General features: G+C 39.0%; 1 protein-coding gene across 1 annotated transcript in view; it reads right to left on the reverse strand.

Annotated features, from left to right (window-relative positions):
- Nucleotides 1-4,881: 4,881 nt before the first annotated feature.
- MAP3K2 (mitogen-activated protein kinase kinase kinase 2) overlaps nt 4,882-20,873 on the reverse strand; it is a 54,374-nt gene continuing 38,382 nt past the window's right edge. The window contains exons 11-17 of the mRNA XM_082484632.1: nt 17,195-17,287; nt 12,490-12,696; nt 11,598-11,746; nt 9,696-9,827; nt 8,218-8,347; nt 6,952-7,129; nt 4,882-5,204 (exon numbers count right to left, since the gene is read on the reverse strand). Of these exons, the coding sequence (XP_082340758.1) occupies nt 4,979-5,204; nt 6,952-7,129; nt 8,218-8,347; nt 9,696-9,827; nt 11,598-11,746; nt 12,490-12,696; nt 17,195-17,287 (1,115 nt within the window). The 3' untranslated portion in view covers nt 4,882-4,978. The remainder of the gene's footprint in view (nt 5,205-6,951; nt 7,130-8,217; nt 8,348-9,695; nt 9,828-11,597; nt 11,747-12,489; nt 12,697-17,194; nt 17,288-20,873) is intronic.

The following is a 20,873-nucleotide window of genomic DNA, read 5'->3' on the forward strand; positions in this document are numbered from 1 at the left end:
CAGCTTGGAAATGTTCTTACTATGGCGCACAGAGCAGTTCAGATCACAAATCTACTTATCTTCGTGGCATTCCTTAAGTGTCCCAAAGCTCCAACCCGGCTGTGACAGCTACCGGGTTTAGTCACCGAGCTTATGCATTGATTTTAGAATGACAACAATAATGTTAAGTTAAATAGAGTTTTAAAAAGCAAACTCTTCGTTTTAATGCTGGCATGAACTTTGCACATCGAAACAGCAACTATAAACACCCAAATCTCTTAAATATGGGCAGTGCCTACCACTTTTTACTAGTACCTGCTTGACTCAGTTAGCAATAGCTTACTGATGGATATATATGTATCTATAATTAACAGTACTAATCCATGAAACATCACTTTTGGCTATACGCATATGGGGATAGAAAAGCTTTGGTAATTGTATGTGAATTTCCACTGCAGACTTGCCATTAACACAAGACAGCAAGTTACCAGCAAGAAGAAATGATACTGGCGGTAACACTTCTGCTTTTCCAGGAACACCATAGGGACCTACATTCAAGCACACAGATGATGCTTTTCTATATGCGCGACAAAGACTTTCAAGATTAAAAAAAAAAAAAAAAAAAAAGTAAGAAATTGTTATAAATAACCGTAGATGTGACCAATTTGCTCAAGTCTCTGAAGCTGTAGTTTGACATTGCTCTACGTTGTCGGAAAGAAGGGCTTGCTGTACTGCGCTCTACCTACAGGTGCTACGAGGCTTTCAGTCAAGACAACGGCAGGATTGGGCTGACCCGAAAGGCACAGGAAAGAATTGAAGGGGCACGATGCTAGCTGCACTGAGAAATCTGTTGAGTTGCTTAGACACATCATATTCCCGGGTACTGGAATTAAACAGCTTTTCATACAGTGCCGTGTTTACAAATGTACCGACTCTAATTTCACACCCATTAAGAACTCTGCTGCGGTCTCTGAAGGAAACCCAGAGTCCCGTACCCACAGCTAGGAAGCTAAATCACGACTCTGACAATACTTCTGTGAGGGCAGAAAAGTCCTTTTCCTGGTACGTGCATCTGTGTACAGTCTCCAAAATGCAAATACAAAACGTGCATTAGCACAGGGAGCTCTCAGGGAGCGTGCCAAAAATCACTTTTTAAAATTCTGAATTTAAATGTCTGCTGCAGATGATAACTAAAGTACACTTTTCAATGCAGTTCAGCAAATTCTACTTTGGGTACTCTGAAAAAACCCATACTCTAAGACTGCTTTGGTGACGTGGAGTTGTATGACGGATTTCAAAATAGTGTTCAAATATGAACAAAATTAAGGCATACAGAGAAAAAGGCACTAGCTAAAAAAAACAACGTTTCATTTTGTTATACTGAAAGGACTGTTTAGCTACAAATCGAAATGCAAAGCAAGTTAAAATGTTAAGACCATATTTAAACTGTCAAAAAAAAGAGTCCATGTAGATTTAAATTTGCAGTTACGAGATCCACACCTTTTTAAGTCCTTGCAGGCATAATTTTATCACCCAAATGAAAAATAAACAACTTGCTCTAACACAGCTGAAACTTTCGGGACTGCTAGTTACACCATTAAAGCCATACTACAGAAGTAGCTTAACTTTTGTTACTTAATGCATGCGACAGAGAATAAAATTCATTAGCAGATAAGTAGGTCCTCTGAAAATACGCATACGCACTGTGAACCTCAATCCTTATTTTTTGAGAGCACAGCTTCATCGTGGCATTTACAGAAAAGCAAAACAACCCTGCAACAGTATTGTATTCCATGGCCTTTTCTAGTAATTGGATTCAACAATTAAGACTAATTCATGATTCTAAAATGCTGGTATCTTTGTTAATGAGACATGAGAAGTTGTGAGTGGGGATCTTGGCTCTGCAGCCCTCCTCCAATGGAGTTTTGCACATGCAATTCCGTGCGCCTTCTCAAATTCGAGAACTCGGGTTTGTTCATTATCACGCCAGGAGTCAATAAGTGTTTTACAGACATTATATACAGAGGTACTATGTTATTTAATACAGCTTATTTTATTACGTTACCCCGTTAGGGGATAAATATTAACTAATGTCTTGGTAGAAGTCTGATTTAGCTTCATAATTATTTCTAGCTCAAAACATTTATGTTAAAGTAAATTAGATGTTTATTAAGTTACTGAAATCAGTAGAGAAATTCTCCATAGGGTGAAAAAAAAATAGCTTAAGCATAATCTCGGTTAAATCTTGAACTGGCACATGTCATCTTCGTTTAAGAAGCACTGTCTTCACGTTGGCAGCTTTCCGATATGTCAATGAAATTAAGCACTGTGCAAATTCTTTTTTTTTTCCCTGGCTCCAAAACGCTTACCGTTGTCATGACTGAATGCCATTTTTTAGAAAAGGCACAAAAGCAGCAAACTTGGTTATTCAGTAATTAAAAATCACGATGAGGAAGTGATATTGCAATATACATGAGCCAGCACTGACTCCCAAAAAGGACACATTATAAGAAAACTAAATTCTGAAAATTTTCAAGCTTCAGAGAGTGCAGTTTCTTTTCAGAATAGTATATTTAAACGTTAGGAATGCTACAGATAAACCTGGTTACATTTTCCCTTTAATATCCTTTTTTTGGTAATATAAAATTTCCTTACCTTTTCAGATATCACTGTCCACTACTGATTTTTATGTACATTTTCACCTTGTTTTTGGTACCTTCTTAACCTGTTTGAAATCAATAATTTCAATTATATGATCTTTAAATTACCTACATAAACTATTAGGCTCTATATTAAACTTCCCATCCCCGCTGTCACTAAGTTTTGCTTATAAAGTCCTTTATAGCAGAGTACCTACCAGTTCTTCTTAAAGGCTGCTTTTATAGCTTTTATGGAGTGACAGAGAAGCCAGAAAAACAGTGTCATTACAAGCTAACTTTCCTTTCAGCCTTCTAGACTTTCCCTGGTCTGACTAGTTCTTCCCATGCTCAAAAAAACCTTGCACAATTGTGTATCCTGATCAAAAAAATTATAAGCTGGGTGAAATACTCACATAAACTGAGGAAGCCACCACTCTCTGTCTCAGGAGAGGTGGCCTCAAAAAAAATCATTCTTACTCCACTACAGCAAAGGGATTAGGATAGATCCATACTCCCGCTTATGTTCGCGTACAAAATTTAGAAGTAGCAGAATAAATTCAGAAATCTCAGAGTGAACTACCATGGGAATGGGTAAGCTTATTGTTCTATCTCCATGCACTTCATAATTCTGATAGTCCTCTAAAGATGCAAAACAGGTAGAGCCTTGTCAGAGTGGACAAGGTTCACAGTACCAGCCTGCTCTGCCTCTACAAAACAACAAAAGCAAGCAATGAATCATCCAAAACAGCATATATTATTTCACTTCTGTAGTCCAATAGTTTATTCCCAAATGCCCTTTTAAATTATTTGTGTTGTGTTCTTCTACAAAAATATGAGCATTTGACTTTTCTGTTGTGAAAAGTCAGTTATTCACTATACCTGATCAGTACCTGGAATTCTCGGTTGAGAAGCAGTATTTCAGAGTTTTTACTTTTTTTCTTTTATTATACCCTTTCAGAAATGGAAAAAGTGATTAATGTACGTTTTATGACAGTTGGAAATCTGACAAACACCAATCACCTGGATTATCATGCTGGAGTAATCATGCTCATGTTATTTAGTTGTTGGCTGTCTTTGCGCTTTTGGCCTATTCTTCATACAATCTTTCGTGCTGTGCCTCCTTGTTCATGTGGATTCATCATCACTACCTCATTAAAAACATAACTGGAGTCTTATCTTCCTTGGTGACTTACTCCTGGTGTTAAAAGATGTTTAACTTTATTTCAGGAATTTTCAATACATCCTAGATGACTGAACTGTGTTACTAAAACAATTTTTTTAGTGCATAACGGGAAGAATTTTATATTATTCAGGCACTTGATGTTGACATACATTCCATCCTAGCGCCTCTCGATAGCTTTGAAAACATTTCTAACAGTTCACTCTGAATCAAGTAACTCATACTGCACAAGGATTAGTCACGCCCCTTTCCCTCCAGCCATTCAGGATTGTGGAGGAGAACTGACTCTCAACATCGCTATTTCTTCTTATCCAAGGTAACCATCTTCCTCCAAGCTTATGCAACAGAGGTTCTCTTTGGCAGATACAGCAGGAGGCATTCTCCTAACTATTTACATCCAACAGCTGGCCCTTCTCTATTACGGAAATTTTCCCCTTGCAGTATAGCAGTTCCTAGGAGTCTGGGTCCATAATCTGGTTACCTGTAATTATTTTCCTATTAAGATAATACAATAGTTCTACACCAAAACCTCTAACTAGTATATCAGTGTTGAGTTCTTTTTTGTTATTTTCTTTTGGTCACATAGAAGTACCGGTCAGACATGCTGCTGTACAAAGAGTTCCAAGTTCTTCCAGCTTTCTCATTAACTCTCTGAACCGTGTGTTCCAGCTTAAATTGTAAAATCCAGAAACTGATTAAAATGCTAAAACATAATAAGAACTTAGAACTCTCTGCTGCAAGTACCTACGATATGATGAAGAATCACAGAGAAGTAACCTTCTTGTCCTTTAGCTGCATGTCTATTTTTCCCTGCACCCTGAGTCAGTCAGCGGTGTCAGAAAAAGTCACACAGTTCCTGACTGTCCAAGCTTTGTCTTTTTTTTTTTTTTTTCCCCTTTAAATAAGGAACAAATATGTACTAAAGTGCTTTATCTACATGAATCACATCAGTACATTATAGAAACAAAAAGTTCTAGTCCTGGTGGGAGCGGGGGAGAGAAGATTCTCATTTTAGATACAAAATTTAGATTGTTTACAATCTAAGTGAAACAAAGATTCAAGAGAATATTCTCTCTCTTGTCTTTTTCCTCCTTTTTGTTTTTTTTGTAAAAAATAAAAATAAAAGTGCAGTCAAATAGAAAATAAACGCAGTAGACGCAAGCTGAGTTGAGGCAGGCTGTTAGTGATAGTGTGCAAACGTGTGTCTTAGCAGTTCATCTGCAAATGGTCGCAGCTTGGCCTCGATAAAAATCCGTTTCAAGAAATCCCGAGCATGGTCGGAGACATGAGGTGGTAGCTGGGGGTTGGTTGGCTGAGTGGCAATTTTAAAGATGGCAGCCATTGCTTCGAACTCTGCCCAGGGGGGCTTCTCAGTGAGCATTTCTACCACTGTACAACCTACGCTCCTGAAACAGAGGCAGAAGTGAAACAACAGGTTAAAACAGAGTCATGCCCTTCTAGGAAAACAAGAAATAGCACAGAGCGACTAAAATACCACAAACAAGTGGTGTCCGCTGAAACCTACACAGCAACTTCAGCGGAACACAGGTGTTGAAAAAAAATCGTACAGCTCTACGCTTTTTCTCCAAGTTACTCGAATCACTACCTGCGTCTTCACTTTATTACTCCACTGGGCCAAAAGCTACTACCTCAGTGAAGAGGTAATTAGGTATTTATCTGGCAATACCAACTACGTTATGGCAGCGCTCAGCAGGCTGACACAGGCCACGAGCCCTGTGCAACCCTTGTACCCCAGCTCTTCGGCCACCCGCAGGATTTGGATGCGCTTGAAAGCTTTCATGCTCATTAAGGCCAAACGGCAACGCAAAGCGGCAGGAATGCTTCGAGTATGCTGCGTATGTCGCTAGCTCATTAGAAATGCTCAAGTTATCACCGCTGAATCACGTGCAAATGTAATATGGCAGCTGAAAAGTTCAAAACCATACTTCAGTAGTATCTTCCTCTTTTAGTTAAGGATGCTGAAAATATACTTAGATTGCCAAACGAAATGTTAAGATCCTAAACAATCTTTGTATACAAAGCTGATGTTTAAAGGATTTCGGAAGGCAGAAGGGCATGCGCATGGCCAGAAACACTTTGTTCTGTGAGTCCTGCGAGATCAGCCTCTTCCAATAACAAGTGAAGGATACTGCAAAATGGACAGGCTGGAACAGTTTCCCAGTTTTTAGGAAGTTTTATGGTTAGACAGAGGTACATTTCTTTACACAATAAGGGTTTAGTGACTGACAGAAGTCAAACTTCAGTATTTTCTCTTTGTTTTAACCAGGATTTTCTCCATCACAAAACATATATTAGCCTTGGTACAAATACTTCAAAGTTGAACAAGTCCACTGCCTGAACTTCTATTATTCAAGTATAGCAGAATAACTACTAAGGGATCTGAAGTAGGCTAAATTAATTTCCCTGACATTAAAAGTATTGCCATTGGTTGAACATAATGTGGTTCCTTTTGAAACACAAAGTGTTACTTCTACATATCTACTGTTGCTATCTATTATTCTGCGCATTCACAGATCACCCACAGTGTGAGGAGTCTAATCACTGAAGTCACCTGTCCATTGGGCTGTAGCTACGTTAGATTATGTCATGATACACAATGTATCACAAACATTCATTTTTGAAATTTACCTTTCACTCCTAATTCTTAAATAGTAACAACTTACACCAAATTTTTTTTTTTCATAGCTCCCATTTAAGTCTGGCTAATCAATTCTTATGTGCTCATCTTTTAAAGGACCAGCATTTAATTTTCTGCCTCGCATCAAAGGTATTTCAGTGATAAAGTTTCATTACAGGACATGACTTAACTGATGCTTCAAAGCTTCACATGTTGCTTTCAGCCAGTACCTCCCCAGGATTTACAAACAGTCTGGTAATCCTAACTTCATGCAAGGTCAACCCAGAGGATTCTCTTATGATTCCTAAATCAATAGGCTGAGGAATTGCCAAAGGAAAGATTCCCAAATTTCAGTGTTACGTCCTCCAAACATGACTGTCAGTGCTCACACTTGCCACCTTCTTTGGCTTAAACCCCAGAATGAAACACTCCAACTTCAGATAACACAAACTCTGCTGAAAAAGAGCCCATTCTGACATGACACTTTTCAGTAGAGAAGTTTTTTTTTAACATACCAGATATCTGCTTTTCTGCCGTACCCTTCTCCACTAATAACTTCTGGACTCATCCAGTATGGAGTTCCTGTGACAGACTTCATCCCTGTACCAGAGAGACATATCGTCTGCAGTCGTTTGCTGGCACCAAAGTCACCGAGCTTCACATTGCCTGCTGAATCTCGCAGAATATTTGCTCCTGGAAGGAAGGGAACACAAGGTTACATTCATGAACGGCCCGTTAAGCTTTTGGTATGGAAAATGGTAACAAGAGTTTGGATTCAGTGATGCAATGCAAGATCAGCCTAGTATTTCAAGCCAGAGAATTTACGTTCTCTGCTCATTTCTATTAGTTTATTCCGAGATTCAGAAAATAATGAATCGTACACATTGGTTTGCATCCTAGACCTTTTCCGGGAAGTCCCAGTCACTTCGTAAAGAATTCCTGACAAAATAAGGAATGTGCCATACAAGGGAAATAAAAACAAATGGGAAAGAAGTTTCCACATAACTGAAAATGTCTTCATAGTATATTAAAGCAAAATCTCAAACTGTGTTAGATTTGTTCACAACACTTATCTGCATAAGCATGTACAAACTGACCATGGTATCTCAACCTTTTTTGGGACAAAACACTATTGACACAAAGCAACAGGAAAACTGTAAAAGTTTTAGGGAATACAACAGCATTGTGTTCAACATACCTATTCTGCTCATCACCATCTTCCTACATACTCGTAACTTCCTTACACAGCACCTGCAAATCACCTATATCTATCTGCAAAAAGTAAATATATCTGTTTCCTCAGTTTTCCTGGTAGTAAAATGAAAGAAGTCTGAGTCATTTCATCAGGCAAGTCACCTCTGCCAGTCATTTCTTGTACCAGTGAAGTGCTGGGTAATTTCTATGTAATTGATAAAATAAAACTCTGTAAAAATAAACTTTCGAGTCACAATGCTTTCCTCTGCACATTCTATTTGTAATTTTCATTTGTAATGACATCATCCTTTAAAATATTAAAAACTATTAATACTAAAATAAAATCAGAAAGAAATTTATCATGATTGTTTTGCTGACAGAGTCTATGGGAACATTTTCACAAGTCTGATGCTTATTTTCCCCTCCTCAGGTTACAACAGTGACGAGAATAAATGATAGAAAGCAATCTCATTGATTTTAAGTCAGTATTTTGGCATTTCAAACTTAATTACATTTTAGTGCTCCACCCAAGACTAGAAAAGAATTTGTAATAAAGACCACTGAACCGCGCACAGAACTATCATTACCTTTAATATCTCGATGGACAATCATATTACTGTGCAAATAGTGAACTCCTTCCAAAATCTGCCGCGTGTATTTACGAGTCACGTTCTCTGTGAGTGCTCCGTATGATTTCAGTTGGTCTTTGATGGAACCCTATGGCAAACAAGAAGCATGAAACACTGCAATATTTCTAGAACCCAAGTGGGCTAGTAATACAGTTGAACTTCAATGAAATTTATGCCTGAAACACAGACATTTAAAGTTGCAGTATTTCTCTACATCAACTTAAAAGCACAGATATCATTTTACCTCCACTGAGAAAAATAAGAACTTTGACAAAAACAAGGCTAGACAGAGAAGTTATATACTGAAATGTTAAACTATTAACTTTAAAACTGTCAAGCAGCTGAATGGTTCCAGTGTGATGGACAGAAAAAGAGAACAGCAGTATTTTCACTCGAACACCACTTTCAACTTTTTTGATGGTTAAATGGTGATATTCAAGTTGGACTAAACATATGCTGTTTACCCTGGTTAGTTTATACTCAGGAAAAAATAAAAAAGATTGTCAAGAAAAGACATCACGTGCTGGAGGATGGTGCTTTCTGTAAAAATTACAAGGTAAGCAATCTTGGCTTAAAATGACATTAAATCAGAAATTCATGGTTTTGTAACTATTTCTGTATGACCTGGCTTTGTCACAGTTATAAACTGCCAAGATTACTTCTGTGACACTGTTTTCCAAATCTCAGAAACATTCAACAAGCCCCCCAAAAGCCCAGAACTCATATTTAAAAAAACAAAACCAAACAAACCAAAACATCACCACAAACAAAGAAAACCCCACATGGCTTTGCTTCTCCGGAGTCTCACAGTAAAGTATTTCTGTAACTATTCAGAAATACAGAGCCTATGTTTTTATGCAAGCACATTTTATTTAGCTCTGCTGACCCCACTTGGTGAGAAAATGAAAATCTACAGTTTTCTGACCTTATAATATTTCTTAACAAAACAGTAGGAGTAGAGCAGTTCAGCATGTACATAAGTGCCACAGAAAAAACAAACACCAAGATTATTTTCTGTATGCCCTTATTCCCACATCCATCTTAGCTACTTTTTGTTTTCCTGAAATAATTGAGCGGTTGAGATGGTGACTACACAACAGCACAAGCTGAAGCGCAACAAAAAAAAACATTAAAATTCAGGAAGATTCAAGGGTTTCCTAATGATAAGATTGCCTTTTCAAAGACATTGCCAGGCACTTCTTATGCCAAAATCAAATGCAAACAACTTTTGTACATGCCACCGTAATTCTGAAAACCCAAACAAGCAATGCAGAAGATAGGCTCCTGTAAGCACTTGTCAGTAGCCATCTTTGGCTACTGTTTTTAACCTGGACGTTTCTTTAATATCTGTGTGCACTTCTGCAAAAGCTGACTACTTGGGTGCCTGTCATATTATGTAGAAACAACGGTTGAAGTGGACTGGGTCTCTTGCTTACCCCAGGCATATATTCCATGAATATAGAGAGTGTTCTTTCTGGAGGATCTCTCAAGAAGCCATAATACTGGACAATTCTTTCATGCAGCAGATTTTTCAGCAACTGAATCTCACATTCAAGTGCATTTACTTCCTAAAAGGATAAAACAGATACAATTTACCATGCTTGATGTAGTAATAATAATGTTTTGGATTTTTTTAATGCAGGATAGTATGTACATACTGAAGGATTATGCAAAATGAGTAACAAAATACTCTTGTGGCTTATGTAAAGTTCATACATTTTTATAACAAGACAATATCACCATTAGATTGAGGGAAGCAAAAAAAACAAACTATGGCTTTTCTATGAATTGACTTTGGGATGATTTTGCTGTTATTTCATTGTTTCTCTTATTTTGAAGTTATGTTTGTTACAGAGCACAGTAGGTAGGAATGTGCGTATGAAGTCAGTGATCATTACGCAACATGTCAGAAGCCTCCAATTGGGTTAAAAAAAAAAAAAAAAAAAAAGAGATCTTTAAATCTTTGTAGTGGAATAATTAGCAATAATTCTTAACTTTTCCAGGATGACAGACTATACTTTAAAAATGCCTCTGAGGACCAATTAATATTGTAATAATGATATTCAGCGAAGAAAAATATTGACACATATGGTGCTTTCTCTAGAGCTTTCTGAAATACTAAAAATTTTTCAAACAAGTAGTAAGATATTTTGAAACAGAATGTACAGTAAGATGCTGGGAAAATACTAACCCATGTATTCAAACTTGACTGGAATCCAAATTTCACCTTTCCTGAAAACTTACTTTTCGTCAATCACACACTATTACTGATACCCTCACACTTCCAAGGTTAGAAGGAAAACAGATTTTTTTGACACTGAGAGGAATACAGTAGAAAATGCTATGGCAAGTGAGGTCACAAAACTGTTGCTACAGAAGGGACTACAGTATTTTATATTTAACATTTCTAAAGCATAATCAGTTGTTTTGTTGTGTTTTAAAGAAATAGCAACAACAACTACACTAGAAATCTACAGCATAAATGATTATTGGCTTTTTCCCTTGGTCCTACATCACTAGTAGCAGCAACTATAACTGGTAGCCACTCAATTCTACAGTCGTGCTTACACCCATTGTTTCCCCAGCCTTGCTCCCCACAATGCAGAACACAGTCCTAATGCAGGAAAAGTAATAATTCTTTTTCCATCCTGTAAAAAGCAGCAAGTATGGTTTGACAAAAAAGAAACAGAAGATTGGTGCTACTTTTAAATAGTTTCTCTCCTCAAGTGTCCAGTATTTAAAGAAGGACAAGTCCAATTTTAGAGAAAAGAAACTGACAATGAAACTTTTGCTCTTCAGAGAGAAATACAGTGAATAACAGCAGCCAGCTAGCCCTGACGCTCCAAGGTTTTTTTAAAAAAAAAAAAAATAAATAAAAAATCCCCCCAAAAGAGAAACAAAGATAAGAATCTCAAACTGTCTTCATAGACAAACAAAATATCCTTGAGAATTTATTTTCAGGAACACTTAAATTAGTACAGATTTTTCTGTTTATAAATGGAACTTGTTCTAATTCCTATAAGTATAAATAATTATCTATTTCAGAGCAGACTTCAAAACAGACTGTTTAAGTTTAGAGTCTGAAACCGCACCAAATTAAGTTATGTATGTTCACTGCATAAGGAACATTCTGAAAATTAGAAAATGGGATGTAACATTAAAACCAGGTAACCTAACCAATTCTCTGAGGCATGAACAAAACAGGATTCCTAGCAAGGACATAAAAACACAACATGTTTTAAAACATCATCCTCTTCAAGTAAAAGAGCATCAGTCTAGTCTAGAAGACACCACTTCAGCAGAAGCCCTTTACAAACTCTCTCTTTGGTATCACTTACCTTGCTGGTTTCTGGACTATCAGGATCAAACTGAACTTGTTTAACAGCCAGTTCTCTTCCGGTATCAGCATCATAACACAGATACACTCTGCCAAATGCACCTTGACCCAGCAGTTTACCAAGTCTCCAGTTAGTTGGAGCTCGTGGTGCTGAAAATATAAGTATGTTTTGGTTTTCAAATGAGCTTGTTATTCAGCTGATCGAGAAAAACTGGAATACACAGAAAATATTTTTTTAAAAGACTACGTTTTGCAACAACAGAGACTGTGTGTCCTAAACCTCCCCATATAAGTTACAAAGATCAATAAAACTTCCTGTAAGATGGAAAACATGAGCTACTTAAATTTATTCACAAAATAATTTCTGGTAGAGATAGACATAATTAAAACAATTAGCAACAGCTAATCTGAAAAACAGAAATAGCATGTTAAACAAACTTAGTAACATTTTTTTACAAAAGTCGAGGCATAATTAAAATATTCCAGCTACTCAAGTCATCACAAAGTATATCTGCTCCTGAAATACCACCAGATATAAAACAGTACCACTTGAGGACTACAATTTATCAGAAAACCTGACCAACTTCTGCAAAAATAAATGGTAACTGCAACCTACATAACCCGTCCTGGGTCCTCAAGAGCCTAACAAATCATCAAAAATATTTTTACAGTGTTTTGTTATCACTGATGCAAATTCCATGTGAAAATCTAAATGAAGGTTGGCACAGTAAGCAATGAAAAAACTGATGAGCATACAGTCTTGACTTTTTCCTAATAGAGACAAAAACATATTATTCAATTGCATGTACTTTGATGACACGCTTAGTTTTGACACAATATACTTGAAAGGTAAGAGAGCTTTACAGTGGAGTTCACCAAATGCCTTAACTTACAGCGACTGGGTGGACTGATGTCCATGACTGACAAGGTAGGATTGTCTATGTCACTGCCCCTCCTCCTCATTCGGTTATCTTCATATTCCGGCGTAAAGACACTGCTTCCGCTACTGGTGCTCAGTGAGTGATCGGTGGGACTGAAACTAACTGGTGATCGGAAGCTGTTCCCCTGAGTCCTTCTGGCTCTTGGAAAAGTTTTACGACCTTCAATGATATACAAAGAACACTAATGTTACACCACAAAAAACACTGCTACGCAATGTGTGTATGCAAATACTTTATGGATTCCACATAACCTAGTTCAAATTTTCCACAGCATATGGTATGATGTAATGATCATGAAATTTACTTAAGTTTCCACCTAGAAGAAAACAAACATTCATCACAGATGTATGTAAACATTAGACTGAATCAAAAACTAGTTTAAGTGACTGAAATTGGGACCAAATTGTGGAACTGTTCTGAAATGTAATCACCATGCTTCAGAAACCTGGAGGGCTATGACAGGAGAAAGGAAAATGCCCTACTGCTACTTTTATTGCTCTATTAAGGTGTAAATACCAAACTTCTGATAAATAGAAGAGAGACAGATACTTTTACATTCCAGTGGTGCTCAGGCTGGCATCTTCATCCTGCAAACTAATAAGACCTGAATGCAGAGAAAGACCTACACGTGGAATCAACAGGAAGACCACAAAAAATCTTAAAAAAAAAAAAAAAAATCATCACAAAGGATACATAATTCAGAGATGGCTACAGCGTTAGAATAATAAAAAAAAAAAAGGGCACTGATCTTCAAAAATGTTAATTACAACTAGATGACTAACACAAATCATGTTAATATATTTAGATAACATGAATGGTTTTAGGTCAGAATAGCTTGATGAAGTTTCATCCTACAGAACTCAAAAATAGCTGAAGGAGTCTGATTCATTAGGAATAAGAGAGAGAAGGAATCACTGGAGAAGGAGTTCCCAGGGTCCTGAAGAAGGCAGATAAAGTATCTTTGAAAAATTGGACTCAGATTTATATATTAGTCTGGTCAATTTCAATTCCAAGAAAGATACGCAAACAAATTATTAAGCAGTTTTATAAACCACTGGGTAGATAATAAGGTGATAAACCAGCCATAATTGGTTTGTCACATGTAGCTAATCGAAATTCCTCATTTCACTGGGACATTCTCATAAGCTAACTAGTGAAGCGTTGCATAGATCACCTTACTATGCAGAGTATGCCCAAGACAGATTCAGAGCTGTTATCAGTGATTTCTCATCAAAGGAGAGGATAATTTAAGTGGACACCCACAGCAGTCTACCTTCAGTCCACTTCCATAGGCTATACTGATGATGTATATATGATGGAACATAATACACTGAAATATTGCAGATTACATCAAGTGTGGCTGGAAGTCCGTTTAAAGATCAAAATCAAAACTCACAATGATATCGGTAAGTTGGAAATGATTCAGAAATCAACAAGATAAAATTCAGCAAGGAAGTACAACATACATACTTAAACAGAAATCAAATACAGAAACCACAAAGTGTAATGTTGGCTGAAAGCAACGTAGAAAAGGATACAGGAACTATAACAGACCACAATCTGAACAGCAGTCAGTATGGTGACTATGAAATAAAGTGTGATTCTGGAATGTATTAACATGACTTACATAACGAATTACAGTTATATCCTATGTTACACATAAAGTGGCCATGAGAAAAGCCTTAGCTAAAGTACTCTAGTTTCGGCCACTGCAAGAACGGAGAACAGACCAGAGGGGAAAAAAAAAAAAAAAAAAAAAAAAAAAAAAAAAAAAAAAGGCTTGCAAAAACGTCTGAGGCAAGGCTTAAGGCTTGAAAGAAGAAAGGAGATAAAACTGTGTGTGACGTAGTGTTATATGTGGGCAGTGACCAATTTTTCACTGTGTTAAAATGGAGTAACTAGTTCACAGAATCACAGAATTATCAGAGTTGGAAGGGACCTCTAGAGATCATCTAGTCCAACTCTCCTGCTAAAGCAGGATTGCCTAGAGCACATTACTCAGGACTGCATCCAGGCGGGTCTTGAAAATCTCCAGAGAAGGGGACTCCACAACCTCCCTGGGCAGCCTGTGCCAGTGCTCTGTCACCTGAACCGTAAAGAACTGTTTCCGTGTATTTGAACGGAACTTCCTGTGTTCTAACTTGTGCCCATTGCCCCTCGTCCTGTCACTTGGAACCAATGAAAAGAGCCTGGCTCCATCCTTCTTCAGCCCACCCTTTAGATACTTGTACGCCATAATAAGGTCTCCCCTCAGCCTTCTCTTCTCCAGGCTAAAGAGTCCCAGCTCTCTCAGCCTTTCCTCATAAGGCAGATGCTCCAAGCCCTTAATCATCTTAGTTGCCCTTCGCTGGACTCGCTCCAGCAGTTCCCTGTCCCTCTTGAACTGGGGAGCCCAAAACTGGACACAGTATTCCAGTTGTGGCCTCACCAGTGCCGAGTAGAGGGGGAGAATGACCTCCCTCGACCTACTGGCCACACTCTTCCCTATGCAGCCCAGGATTCCATTGGCCTTTTTGGCGACAAGGGCACATTGCTGGGCCATGGATAATTTACTGTCTACCACAACCCCCAGATCCTTCTCCTCCAAGCTATCTCCCAGCAGGTCAGCCCCTAACCTGTACTGGTGCCTAGCATTCTTCCTCCCCAGGTGCAGGACCTTGCACTTGGTTTTGTTGAACCTCATTAGGTTCTTCTCTGCCCAGCTCTCCAGCCTGTCCAGGTCACGCTGGATGGCAGCACGGCCCTCTGGGGTGTCAGCCACCCCACCCAGTTTGGTATCATCAGCAAACTTGCTGAGGATACACTCTGTCCCCTCATCCAGGTCATTAATGAATATATTAAACAAAACAGGACCAAGTATTGACCCCTGGGGGACACCACTGGTTACAGGCCTCCAACTAGACTCTGTGCCGCTGATCACAACCCTCTGAGTCCTGTCCCGCAGCCAACTCTCAATCCACCTCACTGTCACCTCATCTAGCCCATACTTCCTCAGCTTCCTAATGAGGATGTCATGGGAGACAGTGTCAAAAGCCTTGCTAAAGTCAAGGTAGATGACATCCACGACTTTCCCCTCATCCAGCCAACCAGTTATAACATCATAGAAAGCTATCAGATTGGTCAAGCACGATTTACCCTTGGTAAATCCATGTTGACCACTTCCAATAACTTCCTGTTCCTCAACGTGATTGGAGATGACATCCAGAATGAGTCGCTCCAATACCTTCCCAGGGACAGAGGTGAGACTAACCGGTCTGTAGTTCCCTGGGTCCTCCTTCTTGCCTTTTTTGAAGATTGGAGTGATGTCGGCCTTCCTCCAGTCCTCAGGCACCTCTCCTGTTCTCCATGACCGTTCAAAGACGATGGAGAGTGGTCTAGCAATAACATCCGCCAGCTCTCTCAGCACTCGCGGATGCATGCCATCAGGGCCCATGGACTTGTGAATGTCCAGCTTGGCCAAGTGGTCTCTGACCCGGTCCTCCTCAACTGAGGGAAAATCTTCCACCCTCCAGACCTCCCCCTTTGCCTTCAGAGGGTGGGATTCATGAGGGACAGCTTTAGCAGTGAAGACCGAAGAAAAGAAGGCATTCAGTAACTCTGCCTTCTCTGCATCCTCCACCACTAGGGCACCTGTCTCGTTCACCAGCGGGCCTACATTTTCCCTAGTCTTCCTTTTTCTATTGATATATTCAAAGAACCTTTTCTTATTGTCTTGTTTCAAGACAAGTTACTAGTTTCATTTGCAGAAAAAATGATTTAGAAGACAGAGAAAGGTAAGTTTATCTTATACCTATCATTGAAGTTAGCTACATAAAGAAAATGAGCATCTCTTCTCTTAAAGTCAATTTAGAGATCACTTAAAAAGTCAGTATGACAGATCTTTGTCTCTTTAATCTTGCCTTAAAGCAAGGGACTGGACTGAAGCTGCCTTGCAGTCCTTCAATTTGGTATTTCTGTAACAGAATTCCATACATTGCTGTGCTTATTCAATACTGCAAATGAAACCACCTGGTCTTTAGAGAAGTTTCTTCTTAACATTTCTCAACTAGTGCTTGGCACACCCTCAAGTGAGACAATCTTTCAGCTGCATCTTTCTTTCCTTTGGAAATTTAACATGTGTTAAATTTACATCAATGTTATTACTGTCCAAATCAGTTTTGTGGCCACATCAGCAGGTGTTGTCTTGCATTCCAACAATTTACTTCACCAGCTAACTGTTAATTCTCAGTTTAAATCACTGCTCTTCAATTTTACTTATTCTTTTAATCTGAGAAATTGTTATTAGGAACTCCACTGTATTTGTTTTTTAAGCAAAACAAGAAATGACGAACTAAATGACATACCTACTTTAGATAGAAAAGGGTCACAAAGGTCAAAAGCTTACACTGGATGACTCGTTTTCTATCTTTGGCCATGCACATTTTCACAGCTGTGCACGAGTCATGAGTTCTGCAATCCATAACTTTACCAGAGGTATGACTGCTCAGCAGCTCTATCAATCATTAGAAGTTTAGCAATTGAGTTTGGGGAAAGAAGTTACACTTTCAATTTCTTCAATATTTTCATTCATAAAGATTTTACAATCTAAATTTTCTTCTTCACTTTTTAATACGAGAAAAATAGATTACTAAAGAATTCTTGCAGTATGCACACTTACCATCATTGTAGTCTTGTTGATGACATGAAATATGGTATCTTCGAGGATAAGTACCCCCCTTTCCAAATTTCTCAAATATGGGGATATCATACTCTACTAGAAAATAAAAAGATACATTTCAAGATTTAAAGTGTGACAAAAGCATATTAAATTTGTCAGTTTGGTACTATAAGCTTAAACATGGAGGAACAGATCAGTGAATACGCTTCAAGTTGAAGGATCAGAGCAAAAAGATTACTGAACAAGAGTCACAAATCTAACAAACTACAAGAACTAAAAGGACATTCAGACAAAAGTTCCAAAGCATCAAGAATTCAACAGCTCAAGTGGTTTGTAACCTCTTGCTTAAAAGAACATCAGAGGACTACAGCATGCCTAATTACTCCAGTTTTAAAAACAGTTTCTAGAGGAATTCTGGGAAACTACAGTTCACCAGGAAAATTGGCAGAAACTATTACAAAGAATAAAATCCAAAGATGCATAAATATGAAAAATTGGCGAATGAGTCAACACAGCTTGAATTACTAAAACACATTCATTAGGTCTTCTTGTAAAAATTATTAAAGGATAAAAGTATTCATACGATAAAGGGAAAAGTCCCACATGCATAAATAACTGGTTAGAAGATAAGTACATAAGATGTGAGTAAATGGTCAACAGTTCCACGGGAATCTGAGCTACAATTCATGCAGTTTAATTATGCATGAATTCTCTGGACAAAACAATGAATAGCAGGGTGACAAAATCATTTGGAGAAATAAAGCCAACAGAAGAATTACAGAAAGCCATTAAGAGTCTACGTGACTGGATGTTAAAATGGCAGATGAAATTCAATGCAGGCTACTGTAAAGGACTGTGATAGAGAGCTCCAATAAGGCAGCAGCTGAACTCTCTGTATTGGCTAAGCAGCAAATTAAATGCTATAAATCATTAAGATGCAAAGAACAAAGTTTTGGTCTGCTCCATTTCCAAGGATTTAGTAAAACTGGAAAAGATTTAGAAGTACAGAGATGACCAAAGATACAAAATTGCTTCTCCGTAAAGAACGCAGACCTCTACAGACTGAAAAAGCAACAGCTCAAAGGGAGACAAGGAGGTCTATAAAAAAATATTAAAAAAAAAAAAAAATTACAAAGGGCATACTTCTTCATAAAACACAGTAAGTTACACAATTTCTTGCCACAACATACTGTTGATACCGAAAAAGTTTATACAAGTTGAAATATGAAATTTGTGGAAGGAAAAAAAAAATAATCAAATCACAGAAAAGCATCTTGCATTTGCCGAACCCTTTAGCCATACATGACTAGGAATATATTCTGAGGAAGGAATACTACACACAGCTCTACAGAAGCCTGGTACTACTTGTGATAGGAGAAAAGACTAGGCCAGATGGACATTTTTTCTGACTCTACACCATTCTGGTTTTGTCACATGTCAAACTATGAAAATAAATATTGAATATGGAATTAATGATTGCTGTCTATCCCATTGTTAAAATACCAGAACATGCACCAGGAAAAGAAAAAAAAAAATATTGCAAGATCACAGAATGGTCAGGGTTGGAAGGGACCTCTGGAGATCATCTAGTCCAACCCCCCTGCCAGAGCAGGGTCACCTACAGCAAGTTGCACAGGACGGCGTCCAGGAGGGTTTTGAATGTCTCCAGTGTGGGAGGGTCCACAGCCTCTCTGGGCAGCCTGTGCCAGTGCTCTGCCACCCTCAAAGTAAAGAAGTCCCTCCTCATGTTAAGATGGAACTTCCTATGTTCAAGTTTGTGCCCGTTACTGGGCACCACTGAAAAAAGCCTGTTCGCACCTCCCTGGCACCCTCCCTTTAAGTATTTGTAAGCATTAATAAGATCCCCCCTCAGTCTTCTTTTCTCTAGACTAAAAAGACCCAAGTTCCTCAGTCTTTCCTCATAAGAGGGATGTTCTAATCCCCTAATCATCTTAGTAGCCCTTTGCTGGACCCTCTCCAGCAGATCCCTATCTTTCTTGAACTGGAGAGCCCAGAACTGGACACAGTACTCCAGGTGCGGCCTCACCAAGGCAGAGTAGAGGGGGAGGATGACCTCCCTCGACCTGCTGGCCACACTCTTGATGCACCCCTGGATGCCATTGGCCTTCTTGGCCACCAGGGCACATTGCTGGCTCATGGGCATCCTGTTATCCACCAGGACTCTCAGGTCCCTTTCCACACAGCTGCTCTCCAGGAGGTCAGCCCCGAACCTGTACTGATGCATGGGGTTATTCCTCCCCAGGTGCAGTACCCTACACTTGCCCTTGTTGAACTTCATGAGGTTTCTCTCTGACCAACTCTCCAGCCTGTCCAGGTCTCGCTGTAAGGCGGCACAGACTTACAGCCTGAGGTGTGTCAGCGACCCCTCCCAGTTTTGTATCATCAGCAAACTTGCTGATGGTACACTCTATCCCTTCATCCAGGTCATTGATGAATACATTGACCAGGACTGGACCCAGTACTGACCCCTGAGGGACACCACTCGTTACTGACCTCCAGCTAGACTCCACACCACTAACCACAACCCTCTGAGCTCTACCATTCAGCCAGTTCTCAATCCACCCCACTGTCCATTCATCTAACCCACACTTCCTAAGCTTGCATGTGACGATGATGTGGGAGACTGTGTCGAACGCCTTGCCAAAGTCAAGGTAGACAACATCCACTGCCCTCCCCTCATCCACCCAGCTAGTCACACCACCATAGAAGGCTATCAGATTTGTCAGACATGACTTCCCTTTGGTGAATCCATGTTGATTACTTCTTTTCTTCCAGGTGCTTTGAGATGACACCCATAACAAGCTGTTCCATCATCTTTCCAGGGATGGAGGTGAAGCTGACTGGCCTGTAGTTTCCCGGGTCACCCTTCTTGCCCTTTTTGAAGACTGGAGTGACATTGGCTTTCCTCCAGTCCTCAGGACCTTTCAAAGGTGATGGAGAGTGGCCCAGCAATGACTTCCCCCAACTCCCTCAGCACTCGCAGGTGCATCCCATCAGGCCCCATGGACTTGTGGATATCCAGTTTATCTAACTGATCTCTAACTTGTTCCTCATCAACCAAGGGAAAGTCTTGCTTCCTCCAGACTTTCTCTGTTACCCGCAAAGTCTGGGTCTCCCGACTGATCATCTTATTATATTAGAAAAGTAACCATAATAAACAAACACAAGTAAACTAGATTAAGATTACGAAAGGCAAACTAATTTCTGACATTTCCAATGTTTTTGGTATTTATCACTGCCACCTAAATGCTTCTTATACACAGTTTTAGTTTTATTTAGAAGTGGTGCAATCTGTAAGCATTCTAGGATCCTTAAAAGGAATACCACACCATCACACGGTTATTTGGACAAACCTTCATAAACAAAATAAAAAGAAGTCTTAAAGTATATAATAGACCAAAACCCACAAAATACCCCAAATTCACTGGAAGCTTAATTATTGTTCAACAGTAAAATTCTGTAGCGAGGCATGTCCATTAGAGAGACCTCAAAGCACTTTCAGTGTTACTCATGGCACTTCATATCCTGAACCAAGCACAGCGATTTGGATTCAAGCCAGAATACCATATGAAAACATTAGTGGTGACGACTAATTTATAGGCACAGCACATAGTTCTCCTTCATCCTTTCACTTTGCAATTATGAAAGTCATGAGCAC

Source organism: Vanellus vanellus (genome assembly GCF_965231255.1).
Source record: "Vanellus vanellus genome assembly, chromosome: 5".
Classification (NCBI taxonomy): Eukaryota; Metazoa; Chordata; class Aves; order Charadriiformes; family Charadriidae; genus Vanellus; species Vanellus vanellus.